This window comes from Thermobia domestica, chromosome 3 (assembly GCF_964235325.1).
Source record: "Thermobia domestica chromosome 3, izTheDome1.hap1.1, whole genome shotgun sequence".
Classification (NCBI taxonomy): Eukaryota; Metazoa; Arthropoda; class Insecta; order Zygentoma; family Lepismatidae; genus Thermobia; species Thermobia domestica.
Window position 1 is genome coordinate 106193468 of NC_137456.1, and position 24869 is coordinate 106218336.

General features: G+C 37.1%; 1 protein-coding gene across 1 annotated transcript in view; it reads right to left on the reverse strand.

Moving 5' to 3' along the window:
* Nucleotides 1–18672, reverse strand: part of LOC145680640 (ferritin, heavy subunit-like) — a 29369-nt gene extending 10697 nt beyond the window's left edge. Inside the window, exons 1-2 of the mRNA XM_081751338.1 lie at nucleotides 18377–18672; nucleotides 10768–10992 (exon numbers count right to left, since the gene is read on the reverse strand). Of these exons, the coding sequence (XP_081607464.1) occupies nucleotides 10768–10992; nucleotides 18377–18481 (330 nt within the window). The 5' untranslated portion in view covers nucleotides 18482–18672. The remainder of the gene's footprint in view (nucleotides 1–10767; nucleotides 10993–18376) is intronic.
* Between the last annotated feature and the right edge of the window lie 6197 nt (nucleotides 18673–24869).

Here is a 24869-nt window from a genome sequence, read left to right on the forward strand (position 1 = left end):
ATAATTGCATATAGCTATATGATATGGATCGAGTTTGAGGTGGTCGGTGGTCAAACTATAACAAATGAAATGCAGTTAAGGCGTAATTAAAATTTTAATAAAGCAGTTTTTTAATCTAAAAAAATACATCAGGCCTAAGGCTTAGGGAGAACAACTAGTGCTACTGAAAAGTTGTCACTTACGTTTAATTTCAGTTACAATTTGCTTTTACATGTATTGCTGGAACGAAAACTTTGACGTTAACATTATAAGTAGCCCAAAGACTATGAAAAACATCGTGTTTTGAAAACATTCTTGCACCATAAAACAAATTACGAGTAATTTTAAAATATTTTGCACTTTAGCTACGTTATTTGCACTATATTTATAATAATATTTAGCAATTTATTTAAGTTCGCAACACTGCTTAAAATAATGTAACTGCGACTTGTTGTAATTAAAACTACTGAACACTAATGTTATAATGTTCCTGCCATTTGAGTTATTACAGATCTCCAAAATGTTGATGTTAGTGATATGTATTGTCCTTTGTTACACTGAATAAGATATGTGCTTTTGTGGTTTAATTTAATATCTAAATTAGAAATATGTAGAGCTCTTTCGTGGCTAAGCAGTTAGCCTATGGCGTGAGAGACCCGGGTTAGATTCCCGGCGGGAGCTCATGTGGTTTAAATTCAACGTTAATCAGTAGGTTCAGTCTCATATAACCTCGCTGCTGAAAGATGCGTTAAACTCAATTAAAAAATGAAATGAAATTTTTGAGTTTTACGTCCCACGGTTATTCCGGTTAGGCTAAAGGAGACTGTGATGATGAGAGATGAATGAAATGGTGAAATGAAGAAAGTGGGAGGAAACGGGAGAACCCCGAGAAAACTCACGCACTAAACTAAATTAACTGAACAGAAATATGTAATATCAAACGTAGTGCAATTTGAGAAATTACAACTTTATGTTGCGTTGGCAACATTGCTTGTTTATCTAGTGGTATTGCAGAGTATCTGCAAGAATTTCCCCCTCCATATTTCACACAGCATGTTAAAAAAATTCAGCATTTTTAATATATATGACTATTACTAGATGAAATACCCATTTTTCGCATGGGACCAGTATTTGGAAGTCAAGGCCTGTGGGAGTATCACTATCTCAGCAACCGCGAAAACTACTGTATGTATTTGACACTAATATCGGTCATTTTGTATTATTTTTACATGTCTGAGTACCCCCTCCCCAGCAGGTGAACCCCGGCCCGCATGCACTGGTATCTGAATTTGAAAGTCATCGCTAATGGAAGTGACACCATTAATCTCAGCGACCGCAAAAACTATACATTTGACACTAATATCGCCCATTTTGAATTACTTATACATGTCACGGTATCCCTTCTGTGAACTCCGGCCCGCAGCTGAATGCGGTGAATTTGGAGGTTAATGCGATCGGAGTTTCACCATTGATCTCAGAAAACGCGAAAACTATTTGACACTAATATCGGTCATTTTGTATTATTTTTACGTCTCGGTACTCCCCTCCCCCGCAAGTGAACTTCGGCTCGCATGCACTGGTAGCTGAATTTGAAAGTCATCGCTAATGGAAATATCATCATTGATCTCAGCGACTGCGAAAACTATGTATTCGACATTAATATCGGTCATTTTCTACCCTCCTGATTCAAAATAAAATAAAAAAAAAAAACGCTTCTTCTTGGTCTGAGAGGCCTGGGACATGATACTTGTCACTCAAATTTCGTAACTCTTGGACTCTCGTCTGGTCCCCATGCCACACAGAGGTAATCAGAAAGACAGTCATGCAGACACACAGACAAGCAAACTCTTCCTTTTACTTATATTAGATATCTATACAGGCGAGGATCCAAGAGGAGTGTTAAAGGGGTTATACCTCCCCTTGACGCTCAGCTATACACTGTATAAAATGGGCTTCAATCCTACTTCTTTCTTTACACTGGATAAAATGTCAAACTATGGTTTAGCCCCTCCCTCGTACAACGACTTATCACTGGATAGTCGTTAACCTGGTTCGGCTAAGTAAGATATACAAATTTCGAGTGGTAGTATTTCTTTGCATGTAAAAATTAGCTTCAATAATTATATACTATTAATCTCACCTTTTTAATAGGAATGATAACGTCTATGAACGGCGTTAAAAATGGTTTATTAGTTGATATACTTTATAATACCTTTTCCTTAAAACTGTCAAGCACACAAACTTGCTGACTAGGTATCCATAAAACATTTACATAGCAACAACTATCCCATAATAATATTTTACATATCTTAAAAACATTCTTCTTTTGTTAATATGAAATTAACATTCTACTAAGTATAGTGCACATGTATGAGCACTTTCTGCCCAAGGTACAGGTAATTATTACTCAATCCAAAGTATTTTGTTATATAAAATGTCGCCCGACAATTGGACTGAATATAAAAGTCATGAGTAAGCTTGGCTTTTATCTTCAAGAACCACTGGTCCGTTTACAATAGTGTTCTTACATTGCATATGTCCATCACATTTTGATCGCACCTCGTATATCTCTTCATTACATTTCACATATATATATTTTTAACAAATCTTACACTTCATCAATACTTATCTTTTATTACAATAATTATATTTATTTCATTATTATTCATTACATTATTATTATATTTTCTTATTAAAAATATCGTCGCTCATTTACTTAATCGTTGAAGGGTGCGAATTCAAAAATCGTAAAGGACAAACATGAGTTACAAATAGTCAGGGCGCATTATATAATAAATAAGTTAGATGTTTTAAAATAAACATTGGATTCCTAAGGTATCAAAACATAGAAGAATCTCATTCAAGATAGTCGTTGAATAATTAGTTTTATAGAATGGATCTTATTCTTAACATAATCTTTGACAATTAAGTTTTCAACACAAATCAATCTAATATAAATAATCTTTGCTTTTAATCATTTATGAATTAAATTATAATTCTTACATATATTAAAAACATTTGAGAATTATCATTGATTAATGAGAATTAAAGAGAATTAAATTGAATAAAAATAAAATAAATGTTCATGAAAATCTATAGCTGATATGGATTTAACCAAATTTCATTAACGGTAATCAGGTTACATTCGTACTGGCATACGATTCTAATAAAGTACATTGTACTGCGCAATCATGATTAGGTTCTACAATATGTTGTACATGTATTTCTTCGCGATTCTGATTTCGATATGAAATGCCATCTCTTGTTCTCCAATTACGTCTATCCATTGTATTCCGTTGTATTCCTATAATTTCGCTCAGTACTTCGATTGTTTTTATATCTACTGCTGTTGGGTGATCTGACATCATGATTACCATGATTAGTTAGGTTAGGCGGATTCCCTACATAACTTTGTCTATTTTGCTCATTTTGATTGCTAGAATATACTCGGCTTAGGTTAGGTTTCGTATTATTCACACTTCGGATATCTAAATTCCGAACTGGTACAAAATGATCTGAATTATTCTTATTTTTACCCATTCCTGTTTGTTGATTCATGGCATGGTATTGAGTTTCATAGCATTGGACAAGCATTAATAAATGGTTGAAACTCATACACTGTGTGGAAAATAAGATCTGTTGTAACTTAAATGGAAGCAAATTTCGAATTGATGCTATTATTCTCGATTCCGATTGCAATGGATTAACGACCTTTAATTCGTTGTATGTATTTACAACAAACTCTACAACAGATTTATGCAATCGAGGATTGAAGTGTTGATTTCTAATGGTGGCATCTCTATTTGCAAGCAAAAAGTCATTTTCATAATTTGCGATTAGTGCCGCTTTGAATTCTTCATAAGTACTGATGTGATCACGTACTGCTTTAAACCATAATGAACAAGGTGGGAGTAATATATGAGGGATTAATTTCATATATTGTGATCTATCTATACACATAATATTGCACTCGTCCTGGAATTTTTCTAAGAAAGAAGTAGCATTCTCGTTACACTTACCACTGAATTTACTCATAGCTCGTATTTCACTCATCTTAACACTTAATTTTACCTTCCTTTTATCATTCCGTGTACTTGTTGAGTGATAGTTCCTATCCATTACGTGATGTGTTGTTACACCATCTATGTTTCGCCCATCTGTACTCTTCGGATGTATTTCGTCCAATATAATATCCTCATCAGACCCCGGCGAAGGTGAGTTCATCACTGGTGAGTGGGGAAACTCCAAGCGATCACTACCCAAGTTATTACGGTATGTGTTGTCCTTAACCTGTAGCGTTCTAATCTCTTCCTGTATAGTAGCTAACAATTGCGTATTTACACGTATGTTGTTAGAATTGTTGATGACCTGGATCTTTTGTTGTTGAACGGAAGATTCTATTACTTCTAAATCTTTTTTTACAGCACTGATTTCTTGGTTTTGGTGATTGTGCTTTTCCTGACAATCATCGGATATTCTTTTTAACTTTTCCTCGAACTGTGAGGATATGTCATTCACCACCTGGACAATTGTCTGTTTCGTTTCATCTGACTTCTGTTCTATCCGTCTACTTAATTCTTCATATTGCTTGTTAGATTCGTCGAACTTCTGTTCCATTCGTCTACTTAATTCTTCATATTGCTTGTTAGATTCATCAGACTTCTGTTCTATTCGTCTACTTAATTCTTCAGAGTTATGTTCTATCGTCTGCTTTAATTCTTCGTATTGCTTATTGGATTTTTCGGAGTTCTGTTCTATGGTCTGCTTTATCTCGGTAGACATCTGAATCAATTGTCGCTGTAAAGCTAACAAGATTCGGTCTTCCGATGTCAATCCTGGTGTTACACTAGTTTCACCGTTGTCACTATTATTTGATTCATGCTCCATTATTTCATTGTCCATTTTTCTTACAATTATTCTACCACTTCTCAATATGGTGAAATTCGTATTCATTAACTAAGAAAGTAAATTCACTCCTACTATGCTTCGGGATGAGAATTTACAGTATATCCCGGGTTTCGGCACCAAAATTTTTTACAACGACTTATCACTGGATAGTCGTTAACCTGGTTCGGCTAAGTAAGATATACAAATTTCGAGTGGTAGTATTTCTTTGCATGTAAAAATTAGCTTCAATAATTATATACTATTAATCTCACCTTTTTAATAGGAATGATAACGTCTATGAACGGCGTTAAAAATGGTTTATTAGTTGATATACTTTATAATACCTTTTCCTTAAAACACCTTAATATGAAATTAACATTCTACTAAGTATAGTGCACATGTATGAGCACTTTCTGCCCAAGGTACAGGTAATTATTACTCAATCCAAAGTATTTTGTTATACTCGATCATATCCTGGATCCGCTAGTGTATATATATATATATATATATATATATATATATATATATATATATATATATATATATATATATAAGTGTGTGTGTTGAGAGAGGGAGAGAGAGAGATGACTATACACATCAGCAGTGGATTTTGTTTCGGGAGAGGCTTGAGAACGAGTAAGAAATATTTGTGTTGTACGTGCAATGCGAAAAAATGATTACAAATCTATTTCGGGAGGGGGGGGGATTCAGTCCGATAGCCATCTCCTAAATACGCCACTGAACATTAGTCAACCGTTCCCATATTACCTAACACAGCAACGAAAGAAATTTTGAGTAAAGGTCAATCTTAATAATTGTCTATATCAATATTCGAGACGAGACCGAGACTTTCGAGACTGACCTAAGTCTCGTCTCGGTCTCGTCTCGATTTATAGAGGTCCGTCTCGGTCTCGGTCTCGTCTCGGTAGATAAAAGGCCGTCTCGGTCTCGGTCTCGTCTCGGTATATAAAAGGCCGTCTCGGTCTCGGTACCATCCCTAATGCAAATTGTTTATTAATCCCCAGTTTCAATATAACTTCTACAAAACAAGCCTCATTATTCATTAGTATGATTAATAATATCCTTTCTATTTATTTGTTTTACAAATATGTTATTAAATAATCTGATCACAAAATTTTCCAGACAGAATTTTAAGATGTTCATGAGGAAGGAATCAAGGGTTAGTACCTATGTGCATTGCTCTTGTCAATTTACTTAATTAAATATGAAACACGATATACGGTATTTTAACTGAAAAAGGTAGTACCCTATTAGTTATACAACCTTTCGTCAAACAAAGTGTTAGAAACAACCAGGAACACTAACATTGATATACACATATTTAGATCTTATCTTTGCCCCCCCCCCCACTTTTAACGTCCAAACGCCGCCACTGACAGGGCCCAAATAGTAAGGACAATTAGCATGAGAAATAACGTAAAATAAACCGACGTGTGTTTCTATTATGTGATCCGAGGTTTAAAAGTCGGCATATTATTACCGTAGGTAATATGATGCAACATAAGGATAGTAAACAAAGTTATTATTCTTGCGTTAATGACGATTTGAACATTGTTTTCACTTTCAAAATAATAATAAAAACAGTTGCTCAAGGATATTTAACATGAAGATCGTCACTATGGAGAAGCTGTTGCATCACTAACACCACATTGTAAAGTGTGTTGACATCCTTGTAATCTGTAAACACCTACTAAATAGGTTTGAAATCTTTCAATGTACAAAACCTGTCATATGTTTGTTTTAACTCTTACAAAATGTTAACGAATGAGCAGCAAATTATGTTACTATATTCTTAACAGTAACAAATCGCTATAACCTTACTTTGAGTCAGGAATATAGCCACGGGGGGTCTATCGGGGCCAGGGCCCCCAAATGATTTCCTAGCCCTCCAAATGACTAGCTTTAGAAACATCATCGCAAGGCCTTATATCTCGCTTCAGTCATTTAAAAATAACAAAGTTTACATATAATTAATAATTTACAGTAAAATAGTACGGAGAAATACTATTTTACCATGCCGATCGAAAAATAGTATGGCATCTCTTCCTTATATCGATCGGAAAATAACATGGTATACTTTTTTGTGACAGCAGATTACACAATTTACTGCGATTTATATTTGACAGTTTCAAGACAAACGTTTTAACAAGGTACTATAAATACGACCATAAAATAATGGTACTAAACTAATTACTTGGTACATTTGAACTACTTGGAACTAGTTTTATATGCTGTATAAAAAAATAAAAAAAATAAACATTATTTTTCAGATCGAAAATTTTGTAAAAAAAAAAAAGAAAAAAAGAAAAAAGAAAAATAACGATTTCATTCAATTTTTCAGTTTGGATTTAATTCGCTCTTTTTGGATCAAAAGATGCAATATATTTCAGGGAAAAAGTTTCTTGTAGGCCTTATATCTCGAGAACTACGTATAGTGTAGCCAAACCAAAACTAACAAATTACTCAGTATGATATGCTTATTCCGTTAAAAAAAAAAGAAAAAACGAAAATTCGATTTAGGGACCGTTCCAAAATTTTGTGGCCCCTTGATCCACAAAATTCAATATATTTCATACAATCAAACATTTTCTTGTATGCCCCATATTTTGAGAATTACATTTACTGTAGCCAAACCAAAACTAACAATTTACTCAATATGATGTGCTTATTCCGAAAAAATACGAAATCTCGATTTACGGACCGTTCAAAACTTTTATGGGCCCTGATCCTCAAAATTCAATATATTTCATACAATCAAACATTTTCTTGCACACTCCATATTTTGAGAACTACATACGTGTAAACAAACCAAAACTTACAATTTACTCAGTATGATGTGCTTATTCCGTAAAAAATATGAAAACTTGATTTAGGGACCGTTCCAAAATTTTGTGGCCCCCTGCTTTAAAAATTCAATATATTTAATACAATCAAACATTTTCTTGTACGCCTTATATCTTGAGAACTACAAGCAGTGTAGCCAAACCAAAACTAGCAATTTACTCAGTATGATGTGCTTATTCCGTAAAAAATATGAAAGCTTGATTTAATGACCGTTCCAAAATTTTATGGCTCCTAATCCACAAAATTCAATATATTTCATACAATCAAACATTTTCTTGTACACCCATATTTCGAGAACTACATTTAGTGTAGCCAAACCAAAACTAACAACTTACTCAATATGATGTGCTTATTCATTAAAAAATATGAAAACTTGATTTAATGACCGTTCCAAAATTGTATGGCCCCTGATCTTCAAAATTCAATATATTTCATACAATCAAACATTTTCTTGCACGCCCCATATTTAGAGCTACATACGTGTAAACAAACCAAAACTTACAATTTACTCAGTATGATGTGCTTATTCCGTAAAAAAATATGAAAACTTGATTTAGGACCATTCCAAAATTTTGTGGCCCTCTGATTTACAAAATTCAATATATTTCATACAATCAAACATTTTCTTGTACGCCTAATATCTTGAGAACTACAGTGTAGCCAAACCAAAACTAGCAATTTACTCAGTATGATGTGCTTATTCCGTAAAAAATATGAAAGCTTGATTTAATGACAGTTCCAAAATTTTATGGCCCCTGACCCAAAATCTAATTATTGGCCAAGATCGCAATCCTTTGATCCATTTTTTGGTCATTCCTAAAATTCTGTTAATGCTACTTGGTGTAAAATAGAAAGTGAAATATAGCTGTTAATAAAATAATTGTTTTTTAGTCACGAATAAGAAATAAATATTTTTGTCAGGAAATCTTAAAGAAATTAAGTGCAATTTCAAAGGAATTCAATCTTATGTACCAAGGTGACCAAGAAAGTTTTGTCGCTTTCTAGAGGTATGTGTTCCATTGGCCCTCAGACCGTCAGTTGAATGTGAATGGAGATAAGGCGCTGGTAAGTTGTTGGTGTGGGTATATTGAGCATACTACCTGGTTGTGGCAGTTCAGTTACTCAGTGAACATAGGACCTTTATAGAGCACTATAAGGGCGTGTATGCTGTATGAGTTCAAACTGGGGTCAACCACCGCTGCAGTGGGGCGGAAGATATGCCAGGCCTTTGGTGAGGATGTCGTGACTACGCGGACAGTGCAGCGGTAGTTTAACAAGTTTAAGGACGGTGACGAAACACTCGAAGACGCACCATGTGCCGAAGACCAACAAATGTACCAAATAAAGATCCTCAGGCAGCAATTGAGGCGAACATGGGCAGACATGTGAGTAACTGAGACTACCATTCAGTGAGAATGGAGAAATCATTCGGCAGAGCCTCCATCAACTGGGGAAACACTACACGTAAGGTCGATGGGTTCCACATGATTTAACTCCGGGCCAGAAGGCAACACGAGCAGACACCTGAGTTTGCTTTCTCGTCTGAGGAAGGAGTCATTTCTGGAAAATGTGTTGACATGTGATGAGAAGTATTTCCTGTACGAAGCTCGACGGCGCCGTCATCATTGGCTACCATCCCATTAACCGGTTACAAAACAGTCGAAACCAGCACTGCACCAGAAGAGGGTCATCCTGTGTGTTTGGTGGATTGCTCGCGGCATCGTGCATCGAGAACTGTTACCAGCTGGTCAGAGCATCAATGCAACTGTGTACTGTCAGCAGTTGAACCGTGTTCAAGAAAAACTCAAAACTCTGGAGCCAGCACTTCTGAATCGCAAAGGGTTCCTCCTGTTACAGGGCAACGCTATGCTCCAAGTGGCTAGGATGACACACGGAGAAAAATGCATAATCCAGTCGGCATGTAAATGCTGTTTCTACAAGGTTACGCGCGTCACCACATTAAGTAATGTTGTTTCATCCGTAGTACGATCTACATCTCCGTCCAGCGAAAATTTTATATTGTGGAACCACATTTCAAATCTAGAATTAACGCCATACCCATACTGACAGTGGTAACTTACGTATATAATGTTGTTATCACCCCCCTACGACTGTCCCCTCTTAGTTCTTTCTAAATCTGTGTCTCCCTACCTTACGAGAGTATCATTCTGTGAGAAGGAAAGAGGGGAAAGATGTTTTTAACTCGACGCCGAACTCCAGACTTGGCATGGTGTTCCCACCTGCTGTACTTTTATATATGAAATAACATTACTTAAGGAGCGCACCCGCGTAAATATATGTATGTATCCACACGGAAATCCTAGTCCTTTTTTTCTCAGTGCACAGTACACCATTCTACGTCTTGGATGGGCAATACTATTGAATCCGCCATACTCCCCGGACATTGCACTGTCCCATTATCATCTGTTCCATGCATTGGACAATCACTTTAAAGGATGCCAATTCAAATCCCTAGTAGAGGTGCAAAATGCACTTGATACCTTCTTCGCTTCACGGCCACGATAGAATCCATGGTCTCCCAGAACGTTGGCAGAAGGTCGTCGACTATTTTTGATCTTTCAGGTACGTCTTAGCTTCAGGTGAAAAATCGATGTTTGAATATGGTGAGTGGGAAAGCGATAGAGCTTTCTTGGTTGCCTTTATAGATAGGTTCTGTGTACAAGGGCTTAAATTGAAATAGTTATGCACAAAGGTGTCCGGGGCAGTAGTTCTTGGTTAAACATAAAAACTACCTGGAATATAATTTATGAAGAAAAAGCAAAAAATAATAAATAAATAAATGTAAATAATAATAATAATAATAATAATAATAATAATAATAATAATAATAATAATAATAATAATAATAATAATAATAATAATAATAAAACTTTCACAATGTAGTAATTATAGTATATAACAATTAATACATTAGGTAACCTTTATTTCCTTAGTTTCAAGCAATAAAAAAAATGACCAATATATCTCCCTTCGAGAACCGCCATTAATTAGAACAAGCCATTATTAACAAAATACCTCATTGACGTTCTGCTCCAGATTAAGAGCGGCCTCCAAAGCAGCACGGGGAGATGACCAACCGTCCCTGTCTGGTGCTGCAATGCTTTTCAAGACAATTTTGCCTCCACGCTTGTTTATCAGCTTCATCAGTTTCTCTGCGTGTTCACGCTCTTCGTTGGATTGTTTCTTGAAGAAATTAGAGAAACCTGGGAACGCCACAGTATCCTGATCGAAGTAGTAGGCCTAAAAATACGCATAAAAATATCTTTAAAAGTTGAAAAAGAATGAAAATGGATTAAAAATAGAAAGAAAAACACAAAAACAGCTCTTTTAAGGGTTTTATTATACTACACCCTCCATTATTTTTTTTTAAACGGTAACATTTGTAAAAACACTTAGACACATGTATGTTTAATAAAGAGATCATGTGGCCCCGCGGAGCGGGCCTGGGTTCGATTCCCGGTGGGGCCACTCGGTCGAAAGAGTGTAAAAAGTGTAAAAGCTTTTCAGGCCAGTCATCCTGAATGAGGTATTTCCTTGGGTTTTCTTCATTCATACCAGGCAAATGCCGGGGTGGTACCTGACATATCCGTCCCAATCCTTTCTTTCTTCCGTTTCCCCGGATAGTATACTCACCGAGAGACGTCATCCCTCAAACGTGACGGGCTAACATAGCCATAGATGTCGAAAGCCCAAAATTCTAAATTCTATTCCTAATAAGGAGATCATATACCGAGTTTCAATTGTCTGACTTGAGAAGCTCTTAAGATGCTTCTCTTTTTTCTCACTCCTTTCTCTTTAGGATATGCATTTAAATGAGAGTGGCATGATAAAATACCGACCTCAAGCCAAGTTGGGTTATGTGTCAAAATTGATCTCAAATAGTTCAACTGTTTTCCCTGATGATATCAACGTCAATTGTATTTTTATAATATAAATTATGAATATCGTTATGGAATCTTTCGAAAGACACACTACTTTTTAATGCTTTTTTTCCGGTAGCTAGCGAATGCAGCTTTGGTGCACGTGGTCCCGGGTTCGATTCCCAGTGGTAGAGCATAAATATTTGAATTTCACGATCATTCACTTTCATTAGATAATCATTCGCCTCCTTTTGTCTAAAGGGTATAACTGTGGGACGTTAAACTAAAAAAAAAATATTTCAATTTCTTTATACTCTAAATAAAAACTCTTTGGTATTTCCTGTACTTGTAGGTATTTACGAAACATCGATTAAAACTGTAAACATTAAAAAAAAAAATCATGTGAAAAATTATTTTTAATATAAATACACTACCTTTTTCGGGATTAATTACATCATATTATAGGGTTTCTAATTAATTATTTTTGTGTGAAACGAACAAAATCGAACAAAATATAGTTATTTTTTAAAAAATATTTAATCACTCCCACCGGTTTACTACCCTAATGAAATCTTCTGACAAAATCGTCAGAATGACACATACTCCACCAGTAAACTTCTTTTTCTAGACTTTCAATATAATAATAATAATAATAATAATAATAATAATAATAATAATAATAATAATAATAATAATAATAATAATAATAATAATAATAATAATAATAATAATATATCAACGGCGTACGCACAATTTCACCATGGGTTTTAAGCACTCAATCTTATATATTTTCAGAAATAGCATGATATATGCCCGTTCTCCGCACCTGGAGGGGGGGGGCACTGTGGCTCAGTGGTAGAGCGTTCACCTTTGGTGCATGGGGTTCTTGTTCGATTCCAGGTCACGCCAAGTCAGCCTTGTGGTGGACAAACACCGTGTGCGTGGGTTTTCTTGGGGTCCTCCCGTTTCCTCCCACTTTCTTTATTCTACCATTTCATTCATTTCTCATAATCACCGTCTCCTTTAGCCTAGCCGGCATAACCGTGGGACGTAAAATCTAAAGATTTCATTTCATTTCATTTTTTTCCGCACCTAAAGAATAGATTTATAAAAAGTACATATATGAGCCTCCTCTGCTCCTTACGTGCCTTTGGCGTGAGAGACCCGGGTTCGATTGCCAGCGGGAGCTCATGTGTTTCGGATTCCACGTTAATCAGTAGGTCCTGTCCCATATAGCCTCGCTTCTGAAAGGGGTGTTAAACTCAAAATCAACTCAATCAACTCGATATCTTTGCCCGTTAGAATACGCAAAGCAATGAGAGCATAATAATAAAAATCCAATAGGGTATTCTAGTTTAATCAAAGTAACATGGTAAAAAGCCAGTTCGAGTTAGGTGATAACTATATCCAAAATTTAATTTCAATTGGTTTAGCCGTTCTCCCGTGATGCGCCCCCTAAAAACTTTTTTTTTTTTTTTTTAACGGTAAGTCATTTGCTTATTTTTAGTAAAGTGGAGTTTCGTCTAACTTGATGGTCTCATGAGATCATGCATTTTCGACAGAAATACTGAATTCCCTCTATTTAGGATATCCCCTTTAACCCCACAACATAATGAAAACTACTTAGCTCAAGATTAGAACTAACCAGCCTATATTCCAAAATTAATTTCAAAATTGTTCAACCGTTTCTACGTTAATACAATAACAAACAATAGGCAACATCGCTTTCAATATGAAGAAAGAACTTAAAGAAAATCACCCCTTCTCCCAATAAAACGAGTATTCTCAAAAACTCTGGGATACGGGTCCAATTATTTTTAATGAGTCTAGCAAAGTTCCATGTTGCCAACTTGACAGCATCGCGAGATACTCAATTTTGCCCCCCCCCCCCCCACACACACACTTTTCCCTTATTATATGCTCTTTAATCAACGTAACATGATAAACCCAGTTCGAGGTAGGTAATAACTAGTGCTGTTGAATTTTTGTGACATTTGCGGTTTTCGGTTTTTGAGAAAACCGATTTTCTGAAAACCGAAAACCGAAAATGCGGTTTTCAAAACCGAAACCGCAAATGCGGTTTTCAAAACCGAAACCGCAAGTGCGGTTTTCAAAACCGAAACCGCAGATGCGGTTTTCAAAACCGAAACCGCAGATGCGGTTTTCAAAACCGAAACCGCAGATGCGGTTTTCAAAACCGAAACCGCAGATGCGGTTTTCAAAACCGAAACCGCAGATGCGGTTTTCGAAACCGAAACCGCAGATGCGGTTTTCGAAACCGAAACCGCAAATGCGGTTTTCAAAACCGAAACCGCAAAAGCGGTTTTCGAAACCGAAACCGCAGATGTGGTTTTCAAAACCGAAACCGCAAATGCGGTTTTCCAAACTGAAACCGAAAAAGCTCTTTTCGAAAGCGAAAGCCGCCCGAAACCGTGTTTGCGGTTTTATAAGGGATTGTCCTTTTCAAAGTAGAAACAATGTTTGCTGTTTTTAATTACACCTTTTAACAATTGTGAAAGCATCTATCGATCGAGACAAATGTATTGATTTATATGTGTGTTTTAACTTTTTTTATTTGCTCCAAGACTATTATGGTAATATGTGCAGCACAGTGCGAAAGGGATAATTCGATGGTTGTACAGCGGGGGACACTTCTAAATGGTACACCTTAGCCGTAAATCTCCATATGGCTGTACCATTTAGAAGTGTCCCCCGCTGTACAAGTCACAGCTAAATTAGGGTGACAAATACTGACGTTCGATCCTTAGCTTTTTTTTTTTTTAGTTATTTCTTTCACGACTATTCAATGTACTTTTCGGCTGCAGGGAAGCAAACTGGACCCCACATGATTTTCATATATGTTGTAAATTAGACCACCAGGAACACGAATCTGAAGGAATTTTGACATTTCGAATGTCGGAACTCGAGATATTCGAGCATAAATTGACCATGGAAGCAAACTGGACCCCACCTGATTTTTTTATATTTTGTAAAGTAGACCACAAGGAACACGTATCTGAAGGAATTTTGACATTCCGAATTTCGGAACTCGAGATATTCGAACATCAAGTGAAAACGGAAGCAAACTAGACCCCAACTGATTTTTATATATTTTGTAAACTAAACCACGAGAAACACGAATCTGAAGGAATTTTGACATTCCGAATTTCGGAACTCGAGATATTCGAACATCAAGTGAAAACGGAAGCAAACTAGACCCCAACTGATTTTTATATATTTTGTAAACTAAACCACGAGAAACACGAATCTGAAGGAATTTTGACATTCCGAATTTCGGAACTCGAGATATTCGAACATAAAGTAACCAGGAAGCAAAAAGGACACTATTTGATTTTTATATATTTTGTAAACTGGACCAAAATTAGCAATTATCTGAACGAATTTTGACATTCCGATTTCCCGATCTCGAGATACTAGAACTTATACAGTAGTTTTATGTAATATGTATAAAAGTAACGAAGAAAGTTCTGTCGCTTTTTGACCTATCACTTAGAGCATAGATATGTCACCAAAGACGTACCTGGAAGATCAAAAATAGTACCCATCAGTATCAATGACCTTCTGCCAACGTTCGGGATGTGCATGGATTCCTTCGCGGTAGAACTTGGTTTGCCGTGAAGCGAAGAAGGTACCAAGTGCATTTAGCACCTCTACTACGGAGTTGAACTGGAGTCCTGTAAAGTGAGTGTCCAAGGAAAGGAACAGGTGATAACCGGACGGTATAATGTCCGGACAGTATGGCGGATGCAATAGTGTTTCCCATTCAAGGTGTAGGATGGTGTTCCGGCTCATTCTAGCTATGTGGGGCATAGCGTTGTCCCGTAATGGGGGAACCCCTTAGCGATTGAGAAGTGTTGGCTCCAGGGTATTGAGTTTTTCTTGAACACGGCTCAACTGCTGACAGTAGACAGTTGCATTGATGTTCTTCTCTGACCGCCCGGTAGCAGTTCCCGATGCACGATGTCGTGAGCAGTCCACCAAACACACAGGAGGACTTTCTGGCCCGGAAACAAATCATCTGGGACACATAGACCCAACTTGTAGTGCTTCCCAAATTGATGGAGGTGCTGGCGAATGGTTTCTCGACTAACATTGAATGTTAGCACCAGTTCCTCACATGTCTGTTCGGCTCAATTGCTACCTGAAGATCCTCATTTTGTACATGTGTTGGTCTTCCGGCACGTGTGGTGCGTCTTTCGTGAGTGTTTCGTCACCGTTCTTAAACTTGCTAAACCACCCTTGCACTGTCTGCGTAATCACGACACCCTCACCAAAGGCCTGAGGTATCTTCCGCCCCGCTACAGTGGCGTTTGATCCAAGTTGGAACTCGTACAGCATACACGCCCCTATGACGCTCTGTGGAGGTTCCATATTCACTCCGTCCTTACATACGTTTACGTTGTAACTGAACTTCCACAATCAGGTAGAATGTCGGATATACCCACACCAACAACTGACCTTCGCCTTATCTCCATTCGCATTAAACTCACGGTATGAGGGTCAATTTTACACAGAATTCCACAAAAAGCGACAGAACTTTCTTGGTTACCTTTATATATCTCTCAGGACATAATATGTTTCGTATAGAGAATATTGTGTTTTTTTCATATAGCGTCTATATTAAACTTTAAGTTTTAATATCTCGAGTTCCGGAGGTCGGAATGTCAAAACGCCTTCAGATTCGTATTCCTCGTGATCTAGTTTACAAAATATATAAAAATCAGGGGAGGTCCAATTTGCTTCCCTGCATCCTACTTTTCAAACGAAACAGTTTTCCAGATTGTACATTTTGCTTCAAACTGAGTTCTGCCCTGGCTAAGAAACGTAAATTCGCTTCTATAAGAGTCTTTAAAGTTACACTTGAAATTGTCGTTCGGCATTCTTGTAGCTTGTGAAGGTATGAATAATTCAAGTATGTTTGTTACAACGTCTACAAACGAATATTCATTCGTATAGAACCTCCAATACATTACATAGAAAACACATGAACTATACAAAGAAAACCATTGTGCATTAGAGCAGATCTCTTATTAGCAAATGATTCTGCACACGCGCACTGCTCAGATAGCCCAGAGCTTGAGCCTGAGCGCGAGTCCAAATTTAACTCAATCGCAATTGAGATTGTCAAAGGTGTAGCGGTTTACGGGGAATATATCATACCAACACTTTATCAACTAAGTTTTCTTAGATTTTTCTCCAATCCCAAAAAGCGGGTGGTTTTTCGTGATTAAGATATGTCTAAGCGGGGGACGAATATATAACCTGAAAATCGGGTGGTACCCGCTAAAATAGGGTAATAAGCCAACACTCAATAGAAATAAGGTATATCCCTATTTAAGATCACTACACATGCAACTCATGAAATTCAATTTGAAATATCATCCACTTAAACTGACATCTTTTATATTATTATTACTCTCTCCCCATATTTTTAAAAATAGTACTGCCACTCTTTCTTTTGTTAACAAAAAGGCACCACCTCCCTTTCTTAATATAAAGAAAGAGAAAAGAAAGAAAGAAAATCTCTATCGCAATACACAATTTTATTGTTGATTTGTTGCCACTCCGATAAATGTGAATGTTGTGGTTTTGCATGTGTCGACTGGCTTCTTATCGCAAGTCCCAGACACCTGCAATAGTTTATACTAGACGGAAACACCGATCATATTTTATTCTGTATCTTTTTACTTCCCAATAACGATAGCCGTGCCTCTTTGAGAAATTGCAGCTTATTTTTTTTTTTTTTATATTCTGCCAATTGTAAAAGTATAGAATTTCCCTACACTTTAGGACATTTTAAGAAAAAATACCTTCTTTTCCTTCTACAAATTTTGATCATTTTTCCCTAAGCCGCCGAGGGAAATTTCCCTCCATCTGGCAACTGAGAGCCGGTATGGGGAAAGATTCTTTGCTATTTTCTCGTCGTTACTTGATATTAGTGCTGTAGAATTTTTGTGACATTTGCGGTTTTCGGTTTTTCAGAAAACCGATTTTCTGAAAACCGAAAACCGCAAATGCGGTTTTCAAAACCGAAACCGCAAAAGCGGTTTTCAAAACCGAAACCGCAAATGCGGTTTTCAAAACCGAAACCGCAAATGCGGTTTTCGAAACCGAAACCGCAAAAGCGGTTTTCAAAACCGACATTTCGGTTTTATGAAATTTCACTTTTTTCAAAAACCGGTTTTCGGTTTTTTCAAAAACCGATTTCGACAGCACTAGTAATAACTATACATTTAAAAAAAAAATCATTATTCCAGTCTGTTCAGTCATTTTCCCGTGCTTTGATCACAAACAGATCAGCTCTGTGTGTGTTTGTGTGTGTGTGTGTAAATGTTTATCTTTCCATATTATCTTGTTGAAGGATGGGTTATAACCCGCGAAACTGTCTTGCGTACGTCACTGTGTCACATATTTGTTATTGCCTAGCCAATTTTTAGAAAACTGTTGATAAAAACACATCTTCACTGTAACTTCCTTGATTTTGTACGCAAAACAGTTATAAATAATGTAAGATTGTTTATGAAATACTTATATGAAAAAAAGTGGGAATTGTTAGTAATTTTTATAGATTAAAAAAATAATAAACCCAATCCCCCTATTAAAATTGAACGCATTGTGACATAATTCAATGGAAAATGACCAAATAATCCTTGATGATCAAATGGTCCATGACAATAATCCTATCCCGCTAAACAACAGCAAACAAAGAATATAAAGGTATAAAGTTCAGACAGTTTACTTACCATTGACATGTAGACGTAACTGGCATAGAGTTCCATGTTAATCTGTTGATTGATTGCATCTTCAGAATCTTTGTGGAAGTTCTGACGGACTAAAGATGTGGCCATTTTTAACTTGTTAATTAATCTCAGAAAAAGATAATCACTTGAGAGAAATATTTGTAGATGAAAAACAAATCTGTTCACGATGGAGCTGAAACAAGTGGAGCTGATTTTATTTCTGTTGTTCGTTCACTCACTGGCGACCCTAAACAACAGTAAATTTCAAGGCTAACGCTAGCTTTTATACCACCTGCCACTCATGACTAACTAATCTCGGTTTCGTTAACAAGTTGTCTGTTCGTAATGAAGTGTTGCTAGCTCGACATCTCGAATATTCATAAAACAAAACTCTACCCATTACATCATAATACAAATAAAGATACGTGATTTATTGCATGAAAGAGCCTTATCGTTGTTTGTAATTTAATGGAAATTAACAACAGGTAAGTTTTGAAACTTGACCTCTGAAGTGGATCGTATAAAAGAGAACTGAAAACATGTAATAGATCACAATAATACTCTAGTACGTACCATATAAAATCAAGGAATATGAAGTGTCATATCTGTATCCACGTAAAACATTTTTGCGATTTATTCCTAGGTGAAACAAAAATATGTTTATGTGCAGTACGCACATAAACTGTACAACAACATCACAGAAAGACAGTAGCGTAGCTAGAATTTTTTCCAGGAGGGGCCAAAGAAGGGCCCAAGAAAATTTTGAGGGGGCCATCTCCAATGAATGAAAAATTGTATTCACACATACACATATATATATTCTTACATATATATTCTTACATTTCCGCTGTAAAAGAGTAAAATCATGAACAACAAAGATGAAAACATTCCCACACACACACACACACACGCACATATATATATATATATATATATATATATATATATATATATATATATATATATATATAGATGGTGATCAGAAAAATGGAAACACCTGTAGTTGGCAACACGTCAGATGTATGGGTTGGCAGTGGTGTCGTGGCGCCCGCAGCGCCGGACCGCTGGTGGTGGTGTGTTAAATCGGTCTCCATACTACTTCAGGCACAGTGGAACAGCAGTGTCCAGTGGCTGCAGCAGACGGAGGTAGTGTAAAATAGGAGACCTCTCAGATTTTCAAAGAGGGCAAATTGTTGGTGCGCGGTTATGTGAAGTGAGTGTGACGGCAGTGGCTACTGTGTTAGGTGTGTCGCGTGGGACAGTGTTGAAGGTGATGACGGCCTACACAACACACGGGAAAACCACATCGGGGAAGCGGAACAGTGGACGGAAGAAAATCATGAGTGACAGGTCACGCCGGGTATTAAAGCGCATTGTCACGCAGAACCGTCGTGCCACTGGGGAGCAAGTGACGGATGAACTCAATCAGCACCTCCCCCACTGTTTCGACAATCACAGTCCGCCGCGAATTACATGACATGAACTTACGGGGTCGTGTTGCACGGGCCAAACCGCTCATCAGGGACCATAACGCTTTCACACGCCGCAAATGGTGCCGCGACCATGCAACTTGGACCGTTGAGGACTGGAAACGTGTGATATGGTCGGATGAGTCATCCTTTACCCTATTCCCAACCACGGGCCGTATTTCTGTGTGGAGAACGTCCAAAGAAGCTTATGATCTGCAGTGTCTCCGCCCAACTGTGAAACATGGCGGCGGCTCGGTGATGCTGTGGGCCGCCATATCATGGTTTTCATTGGGTCCTGTGGTCACACTTAGCGGACGAATCACTGCCAACGATTATGTAGCAATTTTAGGAGACCACTTGCATCCTATGGTCCGGATGTTATTCCCGGACAATGACGCCATCTTCCAGGATGATAATGCACCCATTCACACAGCTGGCGTTGTTGCAGCGTGGTTTGAGGAACATCGGGATGAAGTTCAACACCTCCCCTGGCCCGCCCAATCCCCAGATCTCAACATAATTGAACATCTGTGGTCCGTCTTGAAAACACGACTACGGCGACGATTTCCACCTCCATCCTCTCTCACAGAACTGGCCGATGCCTTGCACGAGGAATGGTGTAAAATTCCACTTGCTACCATTCACAATCTCTATGCCTCCATCCCACGTCGCATCAAGGCTGTTCTGAAGGCGAAAGGTGGCCCGACACCATATTAATCTGGTAAGTTGCAATTTCGTTCAGATGTTTCAATTTTTCTGATATCTATCTATCTATCTATCTATCTATCTATCTATATATATATATATATATATATATATATATATATATATATATATATATATATATATATATATATATATATATATATATATATATGTGTGTGTGTGTGTGTATGTGTGAATGTTTTCATCTTTGTTGTTCATGATTTTACTCTTTTACAGTGAAAATGTAAGAATTTACTACCTCAAACAACTAGGGCACATTAATACAATTTATTTCTAATATAAGTAAGTAGTTATTTAATCACGGCGTTTAAAACAAGTGTGGCTTGTTGATTTAAGTGGAAACAGAGAAATACACTTTTACGAGGTAAAGAAAATAACTTATAGGTTCATACCTCTACTTAAAAGAGGATCTTTCTATTCTTATGGGCAGCAGCAAACTTATCAACAACTTCATCAAGATCTAACGATCTAAATTCATCAAGAAATCAACTTTGGATTCTCTCGTCTTCATACAACTTAATTGTTTTGGGGGAATTTTGTGTTCACATTTGAATATTTCCAGATCACTTCCATAATGCTGATCCATAGGCTCGACAATGTTGTAATTTAGGAAGTTCTCACTTTTTGGATGTGGAGCGGTGATTGATCTAATGATTTTGCTACTTGATCCAAAGCGTTTTCCCGTCTCAGTGATTGCCTTATCAATAGTAGGCAGAAAAATGCCTCTTAGTACATTATCTTTAGAAAATCCGTTTTCTACCTCCAATGAAGGAAGAGATTCATCCAAATTTAATTTGTGATATTTTGAAGGCAAATGTTTAATTCGTTTTCACGAGGAACCCCTATAGCTTTTCTGTTTCCGACTCTGGAATTTCAAGACCATTTTCTTGCATGTTTCCAAACATTCTTGATAAATTTGTTCTAATGTTGTTCGTTGAGAGTCATACGAGAGTATTCTCCAGACTTCATCTTCGACAGCTTTTGAACTAGTTAGTCTACAAGAATCAAAACTTCTGACATATCTGTATCTACTTGAGATAAGGCGAATCTCAATATTATAGTATGGCAGCAGTCATCTCAAATTTTATCAGCCCGAAAATTTCCCACTTGTGCAGGTCACACTAATTTGCCTGATGGAATGATGGAAGTAAATAAATATCATATGTTTCGGATTTGGTTTAATGCCGCATAATAATACCGCATATAAAACTAAGTAATGAATTTCCCTTTACTTCATGAAACTTATAAAGTAAACACTTTTTGAAGCAAAAAGAGGAAATGCATTTTTCTTTTCCTAATATCAAAGGGTGTTAGAACAGACATTTCAATTGGGACTCCTTACACCAAAAGAAGCATAGATGGCATTTTTCTTTCTTTCGTTTGTTTACCTTCACTAGCTTTTAGAATTTGATGTGAATTCAAATACATGAACACTTCACAGTCATACCGAATGGCCAAATCTCAGCGGTAGAACATCAACTTAAGATTCAGAAGATGATGTGATGATCCTTCGTGGTTAAATATTTCGATTGAGGAGTTTACCAAAATTCTTCCTCGGCGTCAGTAGGGAAATTTTTATTGCCCTATCGAATCATTTCCCTCATTTCTATCCTCTGAGCTTCGAATGTTTCAAAGCCTTAAAATGAATCCAAATATAGTTGAAGCAACTTAACGCTATTATCCTATAGTCGATACTAAATTAATATTGTTAGTTTTCAGATTAGATTTGAAGGAGGGCCATTAGTTAGAATATCCTGTTAAAAATTCGTCACCACTTATTTACTATTCTGCATAATTCTTACAATGTAATTTTCTCAGAAATGTTGAATGCTTAATTTTCTTAGAAATTTATATTTTAACAAAGAACAAATATAAATCTGCGATAAAATTGGGTATTCACTGACTGAATTCCCACAAACTCCTCATATCTCTCTGATTACTAAACATTAGAAAACGGGATGAAACAACCTGGTCACGGGACAAACTATCACTTTTACACAAAATAGCATTACTGCCGCGACCAAGTTGTATCATCTCGGTATCTTACCTGATGGTTAGTAATCAGGAGATTGTAGCTCTGACATTGATAAGCTTTGGAATTTCTCTAGCAGTAGTATTTTTGGGATTAGGGTACAGTTAAAATCGTTTAAAACAAAATAGTTCTGAACGATTTATTTTTTAAAATCACTGATTTTTACTACATTTCCCCAGGCTTTAGTTAGTAATATAGGTCCACCCAACGCTGACATCCTTTTCCTTGGAATTCGCTAGTATCGCTAGTTAAGCCATAGCAGAAGGTTTCTACAGATTTGCCAACGGCTAAGAACGTTAAGAAAAAAAAAAAACATACTAGAAACAAGTCCAGAAGGTAGTCGAGAGGGGGAATCATTATCGGTAGCAAGTACTAGGTGTAGGTAGAATTCAGTATCTTATTTTTCTCAAGCGATCTGGATACGAACAACAGGGAAAATGATTATTGCAGAAACAGGACCTGATAAAAACTTTTGTTCTCTTCTTTTACTGTACTAAACAAGACGGCTCGATATTAAGATTCTTTGAAAATAATAATAATAATACCAAATTATTTAATGGATGCTATGCATTTGTTCTGTTGCCATAATCAATGGAAATTAATTACTTACTGTACGAATTATAATAAGTAGCGTGCGCAGACTTCTTTCGTTCAACGCAAATGTCATGTTTTACTGTAGTGTATGCTTTTTGTAAGCAAGCATCTATATGACTCAACATTCAAGTGAATGAGAATGTTGACTCATTTTTCTTTTTTTCTGATTCTTTGTTGAAAACGAAGAAGATAACCAGATAAGGGACAGAGTTTAAAATGAACGTTAAGATGGTGAGGTCAATGCATGTACGATCCAAATTTCGATGAATTAGATCTTGTTGTACTACAAACAAAAGAGCTGCCTGAAGCTTTTTACTCAGAACGCAGACTACTGCAACATACGGTATTCTGCAGTTGGTAACTCTGCTGTTTCGGTAGTAGTTTCACTTATGGCGACTATTAACTAGGCGACTTGTGGAGACTCCGTTTGTCGACCTATATCAGTATCACTCTGTATGGGGGGCCACTAGGGGGGCCAAGAATTTGAGCAAGGGGGCCTGGCCCTCCCCTGGCTCCGCCACTGCAGAAAGATAAGAGTGATTTAAAATAAAGTGTCTGCACCAACATTAATTATGGCAATTTGAAAAGTACTTTGCGACCCTAAGCAATTTGTGATCGGAGGCCCTTCACCCGCTACAGCACTCCCCGTGATAAGCTATATATCGTGTCAGTGGGTTTCTCGGGATGCTCCCGTTTCCTCCCACATTCTCATTCCACAAACTCTTCCACCATAGTTCATTTGCCTTCATCATGCACCTCTCCCAGCCTAACAGGCATAATCATAGTTGATATAGATGGCGCTAATGCATAAACATCCTGATCATCCTGATGTTTAGTAAGAAATGTCTTTAACCAATGCCACCTACAAAAAGAGCCTTTGTTGTATGTTGCAATTAAAAAATTACTCCAGAAGTTCCGTGAAAGAGGATCGTCGACAACAGGCAACGTTCCACGTATCCGAAAACTGCAACGTCGAAAAAGAACATCAACGGCGTACTAGCTTCAATTGTTAAATCGAAGCATATTAGCATAGCAAACGCGGATATCCATCGCGAGGAATGTTAATCAATCATTAATTGTGTGTGTGTGTGGGGGGGGGGAGAGCACGATGGCTCTGTGGTAGAGCTTTCACCTCTGGTGCGTGGGGTCCTTTCTCGATTCCAAGCTTGCGAATGGGGTTCCTCTGTTGTTTTATTGGAGCGAGCGTGAGCGAGTTTCTACCATTCGAATCTATCGGCATACGCAGAATAATAAGTATGCACTGGTGCAAATTCCGGGGGAGATAAGGGGACATGTCCCCCAATCTTGGAACTGGAAGGAACTGTCCCTCTCAATAACCCGATTTCAAATGTTTTTCATCTACATTGTGGATGAGGATCATTGTGGATACCTAAGTACAAACATACCAGTTATAAATATGCACGTATTCAGATTTCAGAATGTGTTCACGGCACTGATTTGTAATACTGATATGTACCATTACTACATCTACATCACTTCATATATAACACACAACAGGTTCATCTCAGAAATCAGATTCATCTACCGTAATAAGTCATCTCCCTCCGCAGAATAAGCCTCAAATCTGCCCGCCTCCCAATGTTGAAGACAACTTTTCTCTTCTGATCCTCCGCAGCATTGTTTTTGAACTTCATAAATAATTTGAAAATCGCTT